The sequence below is a fragment of the Sabethes cyaneus genome, chromosome 1 (genome assembly GCF_943734655.1).
Source record: "Sabethes cyaneus chromosome 1, idSabCyanKW18_F2, whole genome shotgun sequence".
Classification (NCBI taxonomy): Eukaryota; Metazoa; Arthropoda; class Insecta; order Diptera; family Culicidae; genus Sabethes; species Sabethes cyaneus.
The window spans coordinates 93,611,371-93,632,961 of record NC_071353.1 but is presented as its reverse complement, the minus strand read 5'-3'; the positions used below and the strand labels follow the sequence as shown (position 1 = coordinate 93,632,961).

The 21,591-nt window shown below is 40.7% G+C and overlaps 1 protein-coding gene across 1 annotated transcript in view; it reads left to right on the top strand.

Moving 5' to 3' along the window:
• The first annotated feature begins 796 nt into the window (after nucleotides 1-796).
• Nucleotides 797-21,591, top strand: part of LOC128745999 (uncharacterized) — a 189,411-nt gene continuing 168,616 nt past the window's right edge. Inside the window, exon 1 of the mRNA XM_053843057.1 lies at nucleotides 797-884. Within this exon, the coding sequence (XP_053699032.1) occupies nucleotides 881-884 (4 nt within the window). The 5' untranslated portion in view covers nucleotides 797-880. The remainder of the gene's footprint in view (nucleotides 885-21,591) is intronic.

The window sequence follows — 21,591 nt, the reverse complement described above, 5'->3', positions numbered from 1 at the left end:
AATATTGAACTTTTCAAAAGAAAACTTGACCGCCATCCACATTTTCTAAAAATCTAAAAAAAGCCTATTATTTATACATTTGATTGAACAATTTTTTGATAGAAAAAAATTAGCGACGCCATCTTTGGAACACTGAAAAAATGCTCTTGAAAACTTTTTTGATTTTTTTTCTGTGATATTTGCATCGGAAAATTTCTAAGAAACAATGGAAATGTGTCCTGCAGTGAGTATAACATCTGTGATTTTTTTCAAATTTTTATGATAATTGGTTTCGGAGTAAACTGCGAAAAATGAAATTCACTCTAGCCGCCATTACTGATTCAAGATGGCGTCTAATGATCTGAAAATTTGTCAAAATGCTCCTCAGGTCAAGTATTTTGTTTGAATCATTGCACAATTTAATTAGGTTCGGGGGCATTTTTTGTATGGAAAACCGGCTAGACCCTTTGTATTTCTTTGTATAGGAGCCCCCCCTCTTAGAAGGGGAAGGAGTCTCAGTACCCCATAGAAAAAATCCTTACCTCCATAAACCCTCACATGCCAAATTTGATTCCTTTTAAAACACTTTGCAAAATAGCAAATTTTCTTACAAAACCTGATGAAAATTTAAAAAAATTACTATCGAAAACTAACTAAAAATATAATTTACTGAGAATTATTTTTTCAATATATCACATTTGACGTTTGTTTCAGTTTTAATCACCACGGGCGTCGGCGGTTTTTACTCGAATTTAATAATTGCATTTAAAGCGATGTCTTAACATATAATTTTCATGTTTTTAGGTGCATACTAGTTATTGACGAAGGGTATCTCTCTTTGTTCATTATCAAAAGTAACTATTCAGGATCACGGACATATAATAATTGCGTCTGGTAAAACATGGGTAAGTAGAATCAAATCTACTAGAAAAGACACTTATCCGAATAAGAAAAGATATTTTTTTGTAAGAAAAACCAATATCAATATTAATAGAGTGTTAGATTATTCAAGAACATAGATACGCCACTCTTTACAGCTTCAATCGCCAGTAAAGTGGCTCCTGACGGCAAGAGGGTATACTAACCTGTCATAGTGTTCGTAAAGCTTTCTCATATGCACAAGTTTGACCATATCATCTATCACTAACACTTGTGTGAAACGAGAAGGCAATACAAAAACTATGATAGTCTAGTAAACCCTGCCGCCAGTAGGTAGTGCATACCTTTTAATCATGCATGAGGAATTCAAAAACTGGTGAAAGTAGTATATTTTGTCTATAAAAAAAATATTTCAATCATATCTCCTAAGGTATCTCAGAAAAAATTAATTGAAAAATGTGTTATTCTTTGATAAAAATTTGTATAACTCGGTAAGAGAAAGAGATAGAGGGTTACTGTATTTAACGAAATTGCTTATTTTAATGTGCTCTACAACTTTGCTGAAGATACCATACCTTTTTGAATGCATTTTAATAAACGAAAATTTGTGTCACCCTAAAAAAATAACGCGATGCAACATGTGTCTGCAGCAATTGGACAGTCCCAGGACCAGACGGCGTACAGAATTTTTGGTACAAGAAGCTAGTCGTGGTTCATCCCAAGATAGCCGAGTGCTTCAATAAGGTATTACGTAAGCCTCACACACTGCCTGATTTTGCCACCCGAGGCAAAACTTTCTTCATCCCCAAAGACAGTAACATATCAAACCCATCAAAGCACAGGCCAATCACATGCTTATCAACCTTGTACAAAGTACAAAGCCATCATTGCCGCGAAAATCTCATTCCACTGTGAGCAACAAAACATTCTGATGGAGGAACACAAAGGATGCAAAAAGAATACCCATGGCTGCAAAGATCAGGCCATCATTGATGCAGTCATTGTGGGGCAAGCGGTGCACAACCAGAAGAATCTTAGTATGGCCTACATTGACTATGAGAAAGCGTACAACTCCATACCTCACATTTTCTTAATTAAAATATTGGAGATGTATAAAATAGACCCTGCAGTCGTGAGGTTTCTGCAGCATGCGTTGGAACAGTGGACTGCTACAGTACAACTTAGTGATGGGAAAACTGTGTTGCGCTCGAGAATGTTGCGGATTCAAAGAGGTATCTTCCAAGAGAATTCATTCAGTCCGCTTTGGTTTTGCCTAGCTTTGAACCCCCTTAGCAAAACGCTTAATAGAAACGGTCATTACATTAGGTATGGCTAGCATGAAAATGTGGCCCATACCTTTTGAATGGATGATCTCAAGATCTTTTCTGAATCAACAGAATGACTAGGAGTAGCTATCAAATTAGTTGAGAGAGTAAGCAGCGATATTGGTATGGAATTTGGGCTTGACAAATGCCGATCAGTACAGCTTTAAGCAGGGTGCAGTTTTGATGGCTACGAGGTCTACGATGGGAAGATGATTATGGATGTGGTTCGTGGCGAATCGTACAAATACCTTGGTTTCAGGCAGCTCACCAGTATTCGCCACACCGACCACTGACAAGGGAGTGGTCGTGGGTTCGAATCTTAGTAGAATCAAGCCATTCGATGTCAAGTGACTTTAGCATGGGTTTATTCTCAGGCCCCTCCATATTTACCCTTCCTTCGTGCTGAATTCTATATTTACCCTCTAAAGCCTCTTGACAGTGCAAATGTTGTCCCTCCTATAGATAAGTGTACTGGTCAGAGGTACGAATGAGTCCTCGCCAGGGACGGCTAGAATATGGGATAGTGCTGGCAGCGAGGAATAAGTGGGTAAAGTAGATCAAGCTTTGAAGGAAGGGTAAACCCCAATACACGCAAGCACGCATACAATTTAAAATAAGCATATCGCTCACTCAATAGCGATTATAGCAAAAAGAAATGCAGTGCAGGTCATACAGCAAACACCCGGGCGATATTACAATAGATCAACTATACTGGTCGCAGTAATGAGTCCACACATGGAAAAAAAATCGCCACACCGACATCAAGATAGATCTGCGGGATAAATTTTTAGGTCGAGTTAACCGTGTCCTAAGGTCTTTCCTCAACGCGGAGAATAAGGTATAAGCACTGAATACATTTGTCATTTCCCTGTTCATCTACAATTTTGGAGTAGTGAAGTGGAGCAACACTGACCTAGAAGATCTTGAGAGGAGCGTGCGGCGAAAATTCAAACAAGCGGGTATGCGCCACCCTCAATCGGCACTGGAGAGATTTACTTTACTACGAATAGAAGGGGGTGTAGGAATAGTCGAAATTCAATCACTGTGCGTTGCTCAGGTGCGTCAGATACCTGAATATTTCGTAGAATGTGCAACTCGGCACGGAATATACCGAGCTGTTTGTGCCTCTGATAGGGGTACAGCGTTTTACATCTGGCGCAACCAGACTACGACCTCAGATGCAATCTATTGTCGATGGAAGAGAAGTTTGCATCTTGGAAGCAGAAAGCAATACATGGTGGTCACCCCTACCAATTGAACCAGCCTTATGTTGACAAGGTCGTGTCGAACTTATCGCTCTCCCGTAGTGAACTCTCTCAAGTGGTCGAATCCAACATGATAGCCATTCAAGGCGGGATTATGCCGACGAGAAATTGTAGATGGTATATCTAGCATCAGGATGTAGAGCAGTGATGCCCAGGCATAAGCGTGGTGTGGGCCAAATCAGATCGCCCCATGAGTCCGCGGGCCGCAATGACTTCTGGCCATTCTTGCGCATACCAAAAAGTAAAATAGGCGGCAGCAAAAGTCGATTTTTAGGAATCACCACAAGATTAAAACCGGAAAGCAATCAATTCTACAATATGCACAAGGTACTACGACTGACCTGTGTGACCCCTGTGTCATCAAAAAAATTATTCATAAGTCTGCCATCCCTCAAATCAGTCCAAGGGCCGCACGAATCATTACGAAGGGCCACAGTTTGGCCATCACTGATGTAGAGGATGTATGCCGAATGTGCCATCAACCACTAGAAACCATCAACCACATTATAGCTGGCTGCCTAGTACTAGCAAATGCAGCCTATACAGAGCGCCAAAACATCGTAGCAAAGATATTGCACCAGAAGTTGGCGCTGCAATGTGGTTTGTTGGAGGAAGATGTGCCAAATTACCGCTACTAACCAGATCTCCAGGTCTTAGAAAATGACCGTTTCAAGCTGTATTGGGACCGCACCGTTCTGACGGACCTTTTTATTCACCACAACCGACCAGACATTAAGGTTGACGACAAGGGTAGACGAATAGTAACCATCATTAACGTCGCATTCCACTGAGCCGTAATTTGGAATTAACACACGGTCACAAAATTGTTCAATATCGTACGCTGGCAGTGGAGTTGAAAGAGTTGTGGAGATTAGAAGAGGTCCCAAGAATAGTTCCGATAGTGCTTTCCGCATTTGGAGTGGTTCCGAAAGTATTGCAGGAAGACCTAAAGGTGCTGAGGTTAGATCGTGAGCTAGTTGCGTTGCAGAAATCAGTGATACTCAGCACCTGTGCAATCAGTTCCTGGGTCAATACGACAGGTATACCCTAGATGATAATGCTGTGTAAAAAATCAGAGGGGTTGTGTACAAGACACGACCGCATATATAGGTGACGCAGGACTACGTAAGTCTCTTTGTAGTGATAGTAGCATGTATTCATGCTTGTAATCATTCGATTCTTCATATATACATGCTATATGCAACATATATACATGCTACATGCGTTGTATGTAACATTTATCAAAGTAGTAACATTGCATACGTTCAATTCTCAAAAGATTGTGCATTTAAAAACAAGTTAACAAAATCAAGAACACAAACTATTGCTTTCCTGCTACGGCCCAAAAGCGGGATTGTGTTTATAAAAATGTATATACCTACTGCATTCTTCTTGCCAATCTGAACACAGCGAATATATTTTCATAAACCGAATTTTTGTTTCAAACAAAAAACCTGCTTTGGAAATTGGCAGAATCGATGATGACTAATTTCACCTTCATATAGAGTCGTATTATAACCGAACACTACAGCTGTAGCACATTTTTCCAACACAGATATCAAATTCGCCGAGGTTTAATCGTCTCGCAGTAAAGAATTTGCGATCTGCTGGGACAACGAACTTTTGTCATTTTTTCTGGCACACTTCCCTAACACAGACATCAAATCGGACTAGGTTTAATCGGGTTCGTAAGAAATCTGTTGGCACGAGGGGGCTTTGTCACTCTTTCTGGCGTACTTCCCAAGCAAGGACATCAAAATGGTCTAAGTTTAACCGCGATGTTAAGAAATCTTGTTGAAATGAGGAAACTTGGTCACTTGTTTTGGCTTACTTCCCAAGCACAGATATCAAATTACTATAGGTTTAGATCATCGCAAAGAATCTTCCAACCAATCACGAAGCGAGAATTCTGGTAAAACGTAGGTTCATTATTTTCCATTTTTCAATAGTTCAACATCAAGAATCCATACTTTTCTTCATTTGGGTCAATTCTTAGAAGATTTTCCGATCGATTGGTGTAAGAATATTGAAAATCGATAGGAAAACCGCTGAGCTATTAGCGCTCAAAACCTTTCATTTTTCGTGACGCTCGCATTTTTCGATTTTTTGGAATGACACCCTATCTCAAAACTTGCCGTAAGACGTAGTCCTACGTCAAAAACATAAAAAAAATTGTGCAAATCCACCGAGCAATCCCCCTTTTTACCTTTGTTATACTATAACAAAGGTTTAAAAATTGGTTGAAAAACACGAAATTGATCTGAGGCCCGGAGGACCAAGTCGCATGTACCAATCGATAGGGTTCGATGATTTGAGCAATGTCTGTGTGTGTGTGCGTGCGTGTGTGTGTGTGTGCGTGCGTGTGTGTGTGCGTGCGTGTGTGTGCGTGCGTGTGTGTGCGTGCATGCGTGTGTGCGTGCGTGTGTGTGCGTGCGTGCGTGTGCGTGCGTGCGTGTGTGTGTGTGTGTGCGTGTGTGTGTGCGTGCGTGTGTGTGCGTGTGTGTGCGTGCGTGTGTGTGTGCGTGTGTGTGTGTGCGTGCGTGTGTGTGTGTGTGTGTGTGTGTGTGTGTGTGTGTGTGTGTGTGTGTGTGTATGTAATGATTTTTTCTATCGCCTGTTTCTCAGAGATGGCTGAACCGAATCGTTCGCTATTACTTTTGTTGATCACTATTGAGTTGTTTCGTGATACGACGCACCGTGGGATGAAACCCAAATCTAGGTGGACAAAAGTAATTACGCTTAAACCGTTAGTCCTTGGTATAAAGTATCTTCGGAGAAAATTTGTTATTTCAACATCCCCTTTTTTTGCTGTATATGGCATTAGGGTGACCATCATAGTAGGCGTGTGCAAAATATAAACTTTTTTAAGATTGAAGTTAGCTAAATAAATGTTCCGCAAAGTTAAAGAACATTAAATTTTGAGTAACTTTGTTAAAGAAATGAAAGTCCTATCTTTTACAGTTGATGGACTGGGCCAATTTAAAGTTTTTTGGTAGGAGTGGACCTAAAAAATCCGTTTTTCCTTAATATCCCTTTCGTGTTCATTTCTTACAAATCATGCCTACTGAATACTTTCACATCCATTGAAAACGCACATTTTGTTTGAAGGAGTCAGGTCGCTATCTCCTTCGGTTCTGAAACTACAGACAGTTTTTCTAAAAAAATATGCTTTTTTCAAATGTCAATAACGTAAAAACTGCTCAAAAGCAGCACATGAAATTTTCTATGGATGTTTAGTAATATATTGGCCACCGAAATTAATTGAAATCGCATCGTCGCAATTACCATTTTACTTACCAAAATCACAATTTTTTCGGTAATAAGATAGATTAAAAACCCGATTTAATCCACCTATTGGTGAAAGGAACCTTTGTTATACCATCTCATTTGTCATGTGAGTTAGATTCGTAGATTCGACACGCCTTCGGAACTCAATTTTTTGATAACACTATGATAGTTATCATCAATACATATCAATACATAGTCTATGTAATATACTGATAAATTTGTATAATATTCCAAAGCAATCAAAAAATGTCTTCCTTTTATTTGTATAATTTGTTATTTTGAGTTAATAGCGGGGTGACATTCTGGGGTTTGGTTTAAGTGAGCAACTGTCCGTTTTCCTGGATGTATTCGGAACGTTCTAAGATTGTGTCCAGCTGTGACCAATGTAACTCTGGACACTTTATATGTCACCAAATGAGCTACTTTTGCAATTTTGAGTACTTAAAAATGTCATATGTTGTACTTTAGCTGAATTCAGAAACTGAAGGGGGACCCTCACTGGAAAATCGAAAAACTTGTTTGTTTTGCATTTTCAGAAGGCTTTTATCTTTAGAAATGTTGAGCCCATAGTATTTTTCGGTACGTGGTCTCGTTGAGAATTTACAGTAAAACTGTTGGATCACTTGAAGGAAAGTGCAGTGCTGTACAATAGTTTAAACGCGCTCTCCTCGAAATCATATGTTTTCAGCGACTGTGCGTGTATCGCAGTATCTTAGAGGATCGATTTGAGTGAATTTTTTTTGACGTGTAAAAATTACTTATCTAAATAAATTGTGACGTAACCGCTTTTTGATATCTCAACTTTTTAATTTTCGCTGCATTTTTAAAAAATTGTTACACTTCGCAACCAGTAAGAGATAGATAGTTACTATTAGCTTCAGAACCGAAGGAGATAGCGACCTGATTCCTTCAAACAAAATATGCGTTTTCAATGGCTGTGAAAGTGCTCAGAAGGCATGATTTGTGAGAAATGAACACGAAAGGAGATATTAAGAAAAAACGGATTTTTTAGGTTCACCCCGATCAAAAAACTTTAAATTGCCCCAGTCCATCAACTGTAAAAGATAAGGCTTTCATTTCTTTAGCAAAGTTACTCAAAATTTAATGTTCTTTATGTAGCCGGCCCTGGTCGATCCCTATTCAGCGTGCAGCATAAGCGCCACTCCGTAAGGGAGACTGCACGCCACGTTGTGTTTGCCCGGTGAGACTCCCCCTAGGGTCAGTCTAAGATTGCTAATTCGAAAGGAATCAGGATCGAACCAGATAGGCTTACCTAAATTTAGCCACCAAAAACGGGTACACTACTCTTTTATCACCTAGCATAAATCTTCAAATACCGAACGACACGAAACGAAAGCTCACGGTAAGAAACACCAAAAGTTCAAAAGTTCTCATCACTGGCAATGTCGCTATTTGCCACCAGACGGCGAAAACATCTCGAAAAAGATTCGCCGTTCATTCAAACTTCACGGTACGAAATAAACTCAAATAAACTAAACGAAACGAAAACGAAATGACGTGAACACATTAGAACGAACTAGTTTAACTGCAAGAAGAACACGTTGTTTTAAACTATCCTACACTCTTAAATGATTCTACCTGTAAATTGGTCGGATTTAGTTAAAGTTAGGTTGAAACTACTCATAATGCCCTTAAAGTGTACAAACTCAGATTTTGAGTAGTTTTTCAACCAAAAAATTGGTAGTAGGAACTTAAAATTGCGTTATTTGTCATAGAGAATAAATCAATTATCGATAGCAAGTAGCCAAAATTGGTTGAAATTTTTACCCAAAGTTTGAGTTTGTACACTTTAAGGGCATTTTGAGTAGTTTCAACCTAGCTTTAACTAAATCCGACCTATTTACAGGTAGAATCATTTAAGAGTGTAGGAAAACATTTTATTAATTACGGAAAACGGTTTGTATTTTAAATTATTCGATTTAATGCATGCATGCTTCAACGTGTGTATGTATTCATATTCGTGTTTCTTATATTCTAGGCCTAACTTCTATCGGTGTGTGCGTTTTTCTCTCCCTACTGTGCTCTACGACCCATGTGCTTTTCAATCCAATTTCAATCAGCTGCTTCCAAATTCTGCAGTGACGTCACTATTAATTCTCGTACGATGTCTAGACAATTCTGGTTGGGGCGGCGTTCATAATTTCGGTAACGCGTGCACGCGGTTACATGCCGACCCCAACCTCAAACTATATCAAACAATAGTCGTGATCACGCCGTGCTTGGACGGGTTAACTTCGTGAAATCACGCTTACGGCACTATGGCGTATTTCTAGGACGCGCTCTTTAGAATGAATGAATAGATACGACTCACCAAAAGCTGTGTGCTGTTGCTGCTGGTGGTGGCTTACGTAGCGTCGACTGCTGCTAGGCGATCGCTACTGTCGGCTGCTGTGCGATCACATGTGGTACGGCAAGAACTCTACGATGCGATGCTAGATGGCTTTACAGGCGGGAACTAACTTCGATTTTGGATGATTGTTACAGATGAAACTAAAACTGCTTAGTGCCGCTTTCCGGGAATACTCGACCGGAAACGGCCACTAGCCTCACCGGTGGACTCCGGTCCGTCCGATGCTTCAGAATGTGGATGTTGGGCGATCCACGTGTCGACCGGCAGAATAGCGTGCGCCGGGAATTCGTCCGAATTGTGCTGGATGCGTCTTTCGCTGTCCTTCCTTCTCTCGTTCGAAGTGCTGTTGATGAAATTGTAGCCGTGCGGCTGCCAACTTTTGGCGCACTCCAAAATTATCGCACACTACAATTTTACTAAAATTTTTAGTACTGACTTTATAAAATAGAAAGGAAAAGCGCGGACAACAGACTTTACACTCCGAAATGCTTTACGGTCTAGGACGAAATGAACGATCATTTTTGATCCTCAGATAAGGGAAGGTGACTTCATTTCCCGCTAACTTCGTCGGGTCAATTCGGGAATCTACGATCCTGCTAGCTGTTTCATTTCGGCAACTCAACTTGGCTCTATCCGATTCTCTCCAACCTTTCTACGAAGCATCTTTCATTGCTTCCCCTACAGTTCGGTCTCAACGGAATTTACGAGTAGCTGCACGGGAGAGAAATTTGGGGGTTTCGCCATTAGACCGAAAACCGGTTCTACATTCTAGCGCAACGAAACGAATTTGTTGAACTATTTTAATAACTACGAATAATTATTATATATATAATTATTCGTTGTAACGGATTGAAAAGTGTTACTCTATGGCTGGGTAAGTATCGAAATGAAATGAGTAGATCGCAGTAATCGTATACACTAAAGCTTCATGAAAGAGTGAAGCTATATGAGTGAGCGAGAAGTATAGATTACGAAACGACTTGAGATGAGGTAAGTCGTAACGGTCGATTCAGTTTGGGAACACCAACGTTGACGATCGGACGGAGTTGCGAGTGCGAGTTGCGAGTGATATTTTACAATGGCGACGATGATTAAAATTGGTAAGTTGACTTTGAAAAATGTGGTGAGAAACGATTGCTGGTACATTTATACCAGCGGATAAACTGTTGGGCTTCGTGCTGATTTAAGATAGCGGATGTTTTTTTCGCACATGGAAAAATGCTAGAGAGCTTAGCTACGTGCAGAGGACGTATATAGGCAAAAAGAAAATCTTGCTTCGTGCACAATTCAAGTGTTTTTCGAAGGAATATGGCGTTATTGCATGGCGTTTGGCTACGTGTTGAAAAAAGGCTTCGTGCTGGTAGAGAGGAGGAAAAAAAGTGTGCTTCGTGCTCGGGCTCAGCCGACGCGCGCTGGTTGTTGCTTCGTGGTAGTGGTATATATATTTTGGCATGGAAAGGTTGCTTCGTGCAAAGGCAAGAACACAAGGAAATCATTACTGGTGCTCGGCTCCATGATAGGTATAGGCATCGAGGTTAGGTAAGAGCGCCTGATGTTAGACTACCGATGTGTTTTTGAGCTCTGGACAAAAAATGGATGCTTCATGTGGCGGTTCGGATGCTATTTAAGTAGCTTTGTAAAAGAGTCGTGTATGATTGGATGGTGTTCGTGTTAGAGAAAACGATCTATTTTTTTGAAGCAACGAAATGACATTGGTTGACAGTCAGGCAAACCAGGATAGTTTCAACGGACGAAACAGTTATATTCGGGCATGTTATCGGCAGTCGTAACATTGTTCATTTCGATTGTAGATGCAGCGGCAATGCCACCGTTCAAGGTGGGCACAGATCCCAGAAATGATTGGATAAAATGGAAGAAAGCTTTGGATTTTTGCGAGCAAACAAGGTTGAAGACGACGAAGAAAAATGCAACTTATTATTGGTGTTGGGTGGTATAGACCTCCAGTCATATTATGATAAAGTCGAGAAATGAGAAGTTCACAAAGATGTCGATGAGGGCGAAGAGATTGTGGTCCTCAAGTATGAATCAGTCAGTTTTATCTCTTGATGCGTACTTTGCCCCCCTTCTAAGAAAAAGATTTGAACGGCATCTTTTGCGATCGATGCGGCAGAACATGCCAGAGCCGTTTGAGGAGTATGTATTTCGGTTGCGTGAACAGGCAAACCGATGTTTATTTATTGATGCAGACGATATGATCGTCGATCAAATTATTGAAGGCTGTAGATCGACCGACTTGAGGAAGAAGCTGGTGACAGAGGATTTGACACTAGCTGAAGTAGTTAGTCTGGGAAAAACAATCGAAGAAGTTCAAAAGCAAACGAAGGAATACGAAAGACCATCAACTTCCTTTGACGACGGTTCATTGGTTCAAAACGTTGTTGGTAAGATCGCGTTCAAAAGAGCGCCCGGCAGATCATGGGAAGGCTCAAGAAAAGGCTATAACTGCAACAAGCCTGGCCATTTGGCTGAGGAATCGAACAAATGTCCAGCGAAGAATGTTGAATGCTATGGCTGTCGATCGAGAGGTCATTTTAAGATTTGCTGCCGAAAACGGAAACATAACGAATCCGGGAACAGAAACTCAGATGGCGCAAAACGGGTTCTCGCAATCGTAAATCACATCAAGGAAACAGAAAAGGGAATATTTTTTGTGAAGGCCACCGACGATCTCAATGAAGTACTGGAGCTGGAGATTGGTGGAGTGATTATCAAAATGGTCATCGACTCGGGATCACCAGCTAACATCATCGACAATAAGACGTTTGAGAAATTGAAAAATCAAGGGGCTCAGATCCTGAACGAAAGAAAACCGGAGAGCGGAGAAATGAAACTTAAAGTGTTTGCATTTAATCGGGACATATTCTTTTGTACAGTTTTCGAAACCGAAGTAAAAATTCCTGGTGAAGACACAGGAATTTGGTCGCATATTTTGGTTGCACCTCAAGGGCAAGTTAGCTTGCTGAGTAAAGGAACAGCTTTTGCATTGGGAATATTAAAAATCGGGTACAATGTAAATAAAATATTGTCAGTAGAGCACACAACGGATGTAGTAACATGCGAAAACCAATTTCCTAAGATACCGGATGTACGTTTGTCGATCCAAGTTGACGAAACAGCAACACCAGTCGTTCAAGCAGCTCGGAGATTTCCCATGTCCATGGAAGCGGACGTGGAACAAACGATTCAAGAGCTATTGGAGAAGCAAATCATCGAACGAGTGGAAGCTCCCATTACATGGGTGTCACCACTAGTTACAGTGAGAAAATCCGATGGGAGAATTCGGTTGTGCGTGGATATGCGAGCGGCCAACGTAGCAGTGAAGCGAGAGAACTATCCAATGCCGAGTATAGACGATGCTATGTCAAGAATCAAAAAGGTATGTGAATAAAGTTTTAGATCTACGTTTTGACTAGCCTAGCTTTGTTTTATGTATTAATAGGTTGAGAAATTATCCAAAATTGATCTTGAAACCGCGTACTATCACTTCGAGCTCGAACCCAATAGTAGGAATATTACCACGTTTGTCGCAAGGAGTGGCGTTTACAGCTTCTGTAGATTGATGTTCGGGATAAAGTCGGCACCTGAACTTTTCCAGCGAGAAATGGAAAATTTATTTAGAGGGATTAGAGGTCTGATTATCTACATGGACGACATCTTAATCTATGGCGAAACTGCAGAAGAACATGATCAGTCTTTGCAAGAAGTTCTTGACCAGATTAAGAAGATGAACATGAAGGTTAATATGCAAAAGTCGGTTTTCGGGGTGTCATCCGTAATATTCTTAGGACACATTGTGTCCGTCGATAGTATCCGACCAACGGATGACAAGATAAAAGCAATCTTAGAACTACAAGCACCATCATCTGTTTCTGAATTACGATCTCTTTTAGGGTTAATCAATTTTGTAGGGAAGTTCATTCCGAATCTCTCAACAATGACCGCTCGTATAAGAACCCTGCTAAACAAGGACAGTTCATTCGTGTGGACTGAAGCACACAGTCGAGAACTTGAAGTGCTCAAGAAAATGCTTGGCAGAGTAGATTCTCTAGGATTCTTTGATCCGGAAGATGAGACCATACTGGTTACTGACGCCAGTCCTTACGGCTTAGGTGCTATTTTGATCCAAGTTAAAGACGGCATCTCCCGAACGATTTCCTGCATATCAAAAAGTTTGGCAAATTTCCAGAAAAAATACTGCCAAACGGAAAAAGAATGCTATGCGATGATCTGGGCCATGGAAAAATTATATGTATATCTTTATGGAAAGCATTTCACACTTATAACAGATTGCAAGCCTTTGGAATACCTTTTCAACAGAGTGAAGTCGAAACCATCAGCACGTTTAGAAAGATGGATTCTGCGATTGCAAAGTTTTGATTTCACACTTAGATATGAACCAGGGGACTGCAATCTCGCTGATTCGCTCTCCCGGCTTTCTCAAGGATTAAAAGATGTTGATGCGGGTTCTGACATCATTGGATGGTTAGCGGATGAGATAAAACCCAATGTATTGTCTATCGAAGAACTTGAAACCGAAACCTTGCGAGATGATGATTTGCAGAAAGTAAAAGAAGCGATATTTTCAGGAACCTGGGACGATGTACCAAAGGAGTTCAGAACGAAAACGATCAGAGAAGACCTAACGCTCTATGGGGAGTTGATATTGCGAGGTGACAGAATTGTTATCCCTAAGCAACTCAGAGAAAAAGTTATAAATTTGGCTCATTTGGGGCATCAGGGTGGAACTTCCATGAAAGCCATGCTACGATCGAAAGTATGGTTTCCCTTCATGGATAGGCAGGTCGCTACCGCTATCCGATTTTGTAAACCATGTAAAATGACGGCACTACCAGAGAAACCCAATCCTATGATTCGCCGTCTTCCGACAATGCCCTGGCAAGACCTGGCAATCGATTTTAAAGAAGGTCTCCCCGAAGACGTATCGTTGCTAGTCGTCGTTTGCTATACAACCCGATTTGTACAGGTAAAACCAATGAAACCGGCGACTACGCAAAAAGTGATCGGAGCACTACTGCGAATGTTTAGCTGTTTTGTTTTACCACGATCAATTACTGCAGACAATGGACCACAGTTCAATGCAGCCGAATTCCGTAATTTTTGTATAAGCTACGGGATCCATTTGAATCTCTCTACACCATATTGGCCGGAGCAAAATGGTGCGGTGGAGAGACAAATGCGAAATATTAGTAAGCGTTTAAAAATCAGTTACATCCAGGGGACAGATTGGAAGACGGACATCTATGAGTATTTAACGTTATACCACTCTACACCGCAGGAAACAACCGGGATTTCTCCAGGACAAATGATGTTCGGGCGAGAGATACGCAATCGCATGCCATCGATTCATCAAGCACCAAGTTTAAAATGGGAGTCATGCAGAGACAGAGACATGGAAAGGAAGGAACAACACAAGATAAGGGCTGACGGTATCCGACGGGCGGAAAATCATAAACTGGTGAAGGGAGACGTGGTCTTAATGCGGAACTTGAGAACTGGGTCACATCAGCCCAACTTCAGATCTGAAGAGTTTGAGATTACAGACGTTAAAGGAGGAGAGATTACGGTAAGATCAATGGAAACAGGTAAAATGTATAAACGGAACAGTTCACATCTGAAAAAGCTCAAAGACGCAGAGATATCATCGGCGGAGATAATCGCTACAGATCCGGGAACCGTGACCATCGGAGAGGCGAAAGACGTTGCGGGTCAAAATAATTCATCAGAGGGCACAGTAACACCTGCAAAACGTACTAGCAGACGACCGGCTAAATTTGACGATTTTATAGTTTAACTGTTGATAAATAAATCATGTTTTCATTAAGATAATATTCCCAATAAAAAAAACTAAAAATAGGGAAGGATGTAACGGATTGAAAAGTGTTACTCTATGGCTGGGTAAGTATCGAAATGAAATGAGTAGATCGCAGTAATCGTATACACTAAAGCTTCATGAAAGAGTGAAGCTATATGAGTGAGCGAGAAGTATAGATTACGAAACGACTTGAGATGAGGTAAGTCGTAACGGTCGATTCAGTTTGGGAACACCAACGTTGACGATCGGACGGAGTTGCGAGTGCGAGTTGCGAGTGATATTTTACATTCGTATATCATCAATGAAAGCTTTGATATAATAAATTTCGTTTAACTATCGAAGTGCTACTTTAATTACGTATTACGAAATGATACTGCTACATTTAACTTTGTGGAACATTTTATTCAGCTAACTTCAACCTTAAAAAAGTTTATATTTTGCACAAGCCTACTATGATGGTCACCCTAATGCCATATACAGCAAAAAATGCGGAAGTTGAAATAACAAATTTTCTCCGAAGATACTTTATACCGGCAACTCTGTTGTAACGCTTGAGTGACTATTTTTTTTGCTCCGTGTTTAATTCCTCATTCCGTCGAATTTCGACATCTGATTTTCGCGAATGATTGATAATCGACCTACTGCGATAGCATTTATAGTGCAAGTGGTGGATTTCGTGCTTATTCTGCGTTTTTCGAGTAATTCCGAGTGAAGTGATTTTTGGTGTTATTTTGACATACACTTATCTTTACCGCTACGCGCATTTTTTTCTCCTGAAGCGCCATCTGGAGGAAAAAGCTGAAAGCTTCGTCAATTCTTTTATTCTACGGAAGCGCCGCCTGTGGTTTCGCATAGCAAGTCACTTTTTCGAGCAGATTTTGATATCGCCTTCATCCATGCAACCCGATAATCGTAAAGCTTCAGTAGAGATGAGAAAAAGCTGTTATAAATGTTCCGAACCTATTAAGAACCTCAACATAGTTAAATGCCATCTATGTGACTGTGTTGCTCACATGAAATGCTGCGGTTGGGTTCGTTCGAATTTGGATTTTTTCAACGAACAAATGAACTTGCTTTGGTTTTGCAACGAGTGTTTGCCTTCGGTCGAAAATCTCAAGGCGAATACACCGGATAACGCTGTTGCTGTTGTATCATCTGTTGCTGAATCAATCAACGGCTGCATGAATGAAGTGAAAAATGAGCTTGCGCAAATTAATGCATTTATTGGGTCTATTTCTAATAAGCTTTCGGACAACGTGACACCTGATTCCATGCCTATCAACCATAGAAATAAACGCCCGAGAGTTATCTCGCCTAATGACACCCCTAAGCGATCAAAAATCCAAAGCAATTTGATTAGTGGAGCAAAGGATTTAGAAAATTTTCCAAAACTGGTGGATACGGTTCCCCAACCGGCGGAAAAATTCTGGCTCTATATATCGCGCATTGCTCCGCATGTGTCTGAGGATGATATATCGGCACTTGTAAAGGAATGTGTGCCTGGCGCTCAACCATTGGTTCGAAAGCTTGTAAAAAAAGAAGCCGATTTAAATTCGTTTGCCTTCATTTCTTTTAAAGTCGGCTTTGACCTTAACTTTAAAGAAATTGCACTAGACGCTAGCAACTGGCCGAAAGGGATCTATTTTCGTCAATTTGAAGACAGAACTAGCTCAAAGGATTTTTGGGGACCGAAAGCACCAAAATTTCCACGAATGGTACAATCAGTCCCACCGCAGTCCTCAACGAGCCCTCGTTCGACACCTGTAAACTAATCGCCATCATGAATTCGCCTCACACCGTTACTGATTCAACTAATTCTGGATACGTACTGACTGGATCTGACCCGGGACGCACTGATTTAAGCAAATTGGAAGCCCCTAATCCGCTCATCACAGTCGCGCCACTGCTGCCAGCGCTCATCAGCCGTCCCGGTCCTGTGTTTGAGTATGGAGAAGGGGTCTTCCAGCTTGCTGCTACGGGCAAGTATACTTCTTTCAAAAGTCATTCGGTATCTGATCCCTCCGCACCTTGCAGGCATTCATCAGTTAACCTCAACCAATCCGACAATGATGTTCCTGGGCTTCGGATTCTCTACCAAAACGTCCGCGGGCTTCGGACCAAAATCGATGACTTTTTCTTAGCCGCTACCGAATGTGATTATGACGCCATTGTATTAACAGAAACATGGCTAGACGACCAGCTTCACTCTGCGCAACTATTTGGTAGTTTTTTTAACGTTTACCGATGCGATCGCAATCACCTTAACAGTACCAAGACACGTGGTGGAGGAGTTTTAGTTGCTGTCTCCACTCGGCTAATTAGCTACGTTGACCCGACTCCAGTTAGTGACAAAATCGAGCAGCTGTGGGTGATTATCAAAACACCAACTCGCAAAATTAGTATTGGTGTAATGTATTTGCCCCCGGATCGCCGAACTGACGCCAACGCTATCGAAGACCATGTTAATTCTATCGGCTGTATTATGTCTAGTTTGCAGCCTAATGATTTATCGTTGCTATTTGGAGATTATAATCAACCCGGACTGCGATGGATTCGCTTGAGTAATGACGCCATCTCCATTGACTATCTCCATTCGAATATTACTGCTGCTAGTTCCGATTTGTTAGATGGCTTTAATCTGCACATTCTATCACAAATCAATCACGTGATCAATTCCAACGATCGTCTTCTTGATTTAATTCTAACAAACAACGAGACTCTATGTGAGTTGTTCGAAGCTGTTGAGCCACTTGTACCTCTCGATCCTAATCACCCAGCGCTGAATGTAACGGTAAACCAGAACTTGCCCATACAATTCGAAGACACTCCAGTTGAACCGGGTTTGGATTTTCGCAGAACTGATTTTGAGTCTTTGAGCAATGTCATGTCTCGTATCGACTGGCGATTTCTTGAAGTCAATCCCCCTGTCGACGATGCAATCGCCTACTTTAACGATGCCGTTAATAATGCACTAGTTCATTGCACTCCTCCCCGCAGGCCGCTGCGTAAACCACCGTGGTCGAATCCACGTTTACGACAACTCAAGCGGCAGCGAGCTCAGGCTTTACGGAAATACTGCAGATTGCGAAATGCTTCACTGAAACAGAATTTTAATCGTGCTAGTAACCTATATCGCAAATACAACCGGTATTTATATAAACGGTATACCAATCGAATGCAGCATAATATCAGATCAAATCCGAGAAACTTTTGGTCGTTCGTTAACAGCAAAAGGAAAGAGGAAGGATTGCCTAGAGATATGTTTTTGGGAGATAGTCATGGCAGTACGATGCCAGAAAAATGTGCTTTTTTCGCCCAACATTTTCAGCACAATTTCCGTGATTCCGTTGCCACAACCGCGCAAATCAATACAGCATTATGCAACACTCCTGGGGACGTCTTGGATTTCAGTCTACCCGCGATTACTGATCGTCACGTTGAAGCTGCTATTAACAAACTTAAATGCTCATTTGCCGCCGGACCCGATGGAATTCCATCATGTAGTTTGAAAAAATGTGCTGCTGTGTTTATCCGTCCATTATGCCTGCTGTTTAATTTATCACTACAACAGAGCCTATTTCCTACAACATGGAAGCTTTCAGCTATGTTTCCAGTGAATAAAAAAGGGTGACAAACGAAATGTAAAAAACTACAGAGGCATCACATCTCTCTGCACATGTTCGAAAGCATTTGAAATAATAATACATGATGCCCTCTTCGCCAGCTGTAGGCATTACATCTCATTAGATCAACATGGGTTTTATCCAAAACGTTCCACTGCTACAAACCTTGTGCAATTCGCAGCAAAATGTCTACAAACCATGAGCGTAGGTGCCCAGATTGATGCTGTCTACACAGACCTAAAAGCTGCATTTGACCGTGTTGACCACAGCGTACTACTGGCTAAACTGGATAAACTTGGTGTCGGCTCCAGCCTTGTACGATGGTTTCGATCCTACCTGTTAGATCGAATGCTCTGCGTGAAGCTGGGTAAAGTGCAATCCGAGTATTTCTCCAACCTCTCTGGCATTCCACAGGGCAGCAATTTAGGACCGCTGCTCTTTATGCTGTTTATCAACGACATATCGCTTCTGCTTCCAGAAGATTGCCGCATGCTTTATGCAGACGATATCAAACTATTTAAAACTGTCAGAAATACTGCTGACTGCTTAGAGCTCCAGCGCTTAGTTAACATTTTTCTGCAATGGTGCTCCAATAATCTACTAACCGTCAATATCGAGAAGTGTTGTGCGATTTCATTCCATCGCAAGTCCAATCCGGTTACATTCAACTATACTATGTGTGGTCATATTGTAGCTAGAGTAGATACGGTTCGTGATCTGGGTGTAGCTCTGGATACGTCACTCTCCTTTAGGCCACACTACAACGAAATAGTTGCCAAGGCTAATAGACAGCTCGGATTTATCTGTAAGATCACTGAAGAATTTCGGGATCCTATTTGTCTTCGATCACTGTATTGTGCGCTGGTGCGCTCTATTCTTGAGTCTAACTCAGTGGTTTGGTGTCCATTCAACGCTAACTGGATAGCAAAAATTGAAACCGTGCAACGAAGATTTGTACGGTATGCTTTACGCTTTCTTCCATGGCGTAACGAACACCAGTTGCCAGAATATGCGGAACGCTGCCAGCTACTCAGAATACAAACATTAGAGCGAAGAAGATTCGAAGCACAAGCCGTATTTGTCGGGAAAATTTTGTCCGGTGAAATCGATGCCCCGAACATTTTGCAGCAGCTTAACTTATATGCACCAGAAAGATCGTTACGGCCCAGGAATCTATTATTCTTACCACAGCGTAATGTGTCATATGGACAACATGACCCCATCCGCTTCATGTCGGCTAGCTTCAACGCGGTGGCGACATTATTTGACTTCCACATAACAGCAACGGCATTTAGACAGCGACTGCGTGGATAATCTAATACATCCTTATGTGTTTTATGTTAAACGTAGTATCTTTTATCATTAAGACCACATGATGTCCGATGATTTTTACACTAACAAATAAACAAATAAACAAATACCTAGGACTAATGGTTTAAGCGTAATTACTTTTGTCCACCTAGATTTGGGTTTCATCCCACGGTGCGACGTTTCGTTTAAAAGTTATAAGCAAAAGTGTGAAAAATACGTGACATGGGTTTCTCCGGAACTACATGACCGATTTCAACGATCTTAGTATCAAATGAAAGCCCTTATTAAAGCTAAATTGTTCAGGAATTTTTAATTGAAAACAAACAAGTAGTTTAAGTTACGCTTAAAAAATATGTTTTGACAAGGTAACAATTATCGCCTGTTTCTTAGAGATGGCCAAACCGATTTGTGCGCTATTAGTCTCATTTGAAAGATAATATATCCTAATAGATCACTATTGAATGATTTTTTTATTGGACGTTTAATTTGAACGTTATGAGCAACCGTATACACCACACGAAAATTAACAATAATTTGTAATGATTTTAACCAAGATAATCTACCTAATTTCAATTATTTTAATATCAAGCGAGAGGTTTTGACACTACGAATATATATGCAAAATTTCATAAGAATTGGTTTTACCGGTCAAAAGATATTAACCCTCGAACACTCGCGCCAACTTTTGTAACACAGTTACTCACGCGCAAAATAGCCCCATACCAAAGAAAACGTGCGCACTAGAGATTTGACTGGGAAAACTTGGTTTTGGGTTTGTAGAACCTTTGGAAGAGTTTCTTGAAATTGAAAGCTCTATCATCTGGTGGAATTTAAATTTTGATTAATCCCCCTACAAGTGAAATAAAAAAATATTTTTCTTCAGTGTCAATATAACACATTGATGTGTTCTGCAAAGTTATAGAGCTTATTATTACAAGAAATTTAGCTAAATTTTGCTTTTGCTCTACAGCGAAGATACAAAAATCTTATTTATTGTATATGAAATTATGAATTTGTAAAATCAGTTTTTCTATTTTTGCTCTTTTTGTACTTGTTGTATGACTTTTTCATGTACTACAAAATTGTACAAATAGTAAAAATAAACAATTTCGCTGAAAATAGTATACCTGTATGTTTGCTTGTTTAGGAACTGTAGAACTTTGATTATAAAGAATAAAGTCATCCGGGGCGAGATTCTGCCAAAAAAGCATATGTTTTACCTTTGTTATATATTTAGAAATTGGTCGAAAAACACGAAGCTGATCCGAGGCCCGGAGGGCCGAGTCACATATACTAATCGATAGAGCTCAACGAACTGAGCAATGTCTGTGTGTGTATGTGTGTGTGTGCAGCTCATTTTCTATCGCCTGTTTCTCGGATATGGCTGAACCGATTTATGCGCTATTAGTCTCATTTGAAAGGTATTATTGCCTAGTATATCACTATTGAATTTGTTTCGTGGTTCGACGTTTCGTTTAAAAGTTATGAGCAAAAATGTGAAAACCACGTGACACGATTTTCTCCGGAACCACACAACCGATTTTAATGATCTTAGTATCAAATGAAAGCTCTTGCTAAATTGTAAAAATTTTCAGGAAGTTTTATCGAAAACAAACATGTAGTTAAAAAGTTATGTTTAAAAACGTGTTTTGACAAGGTAATAATTATCGCCTGTTTCTCAGAGTTTGCCAAGACG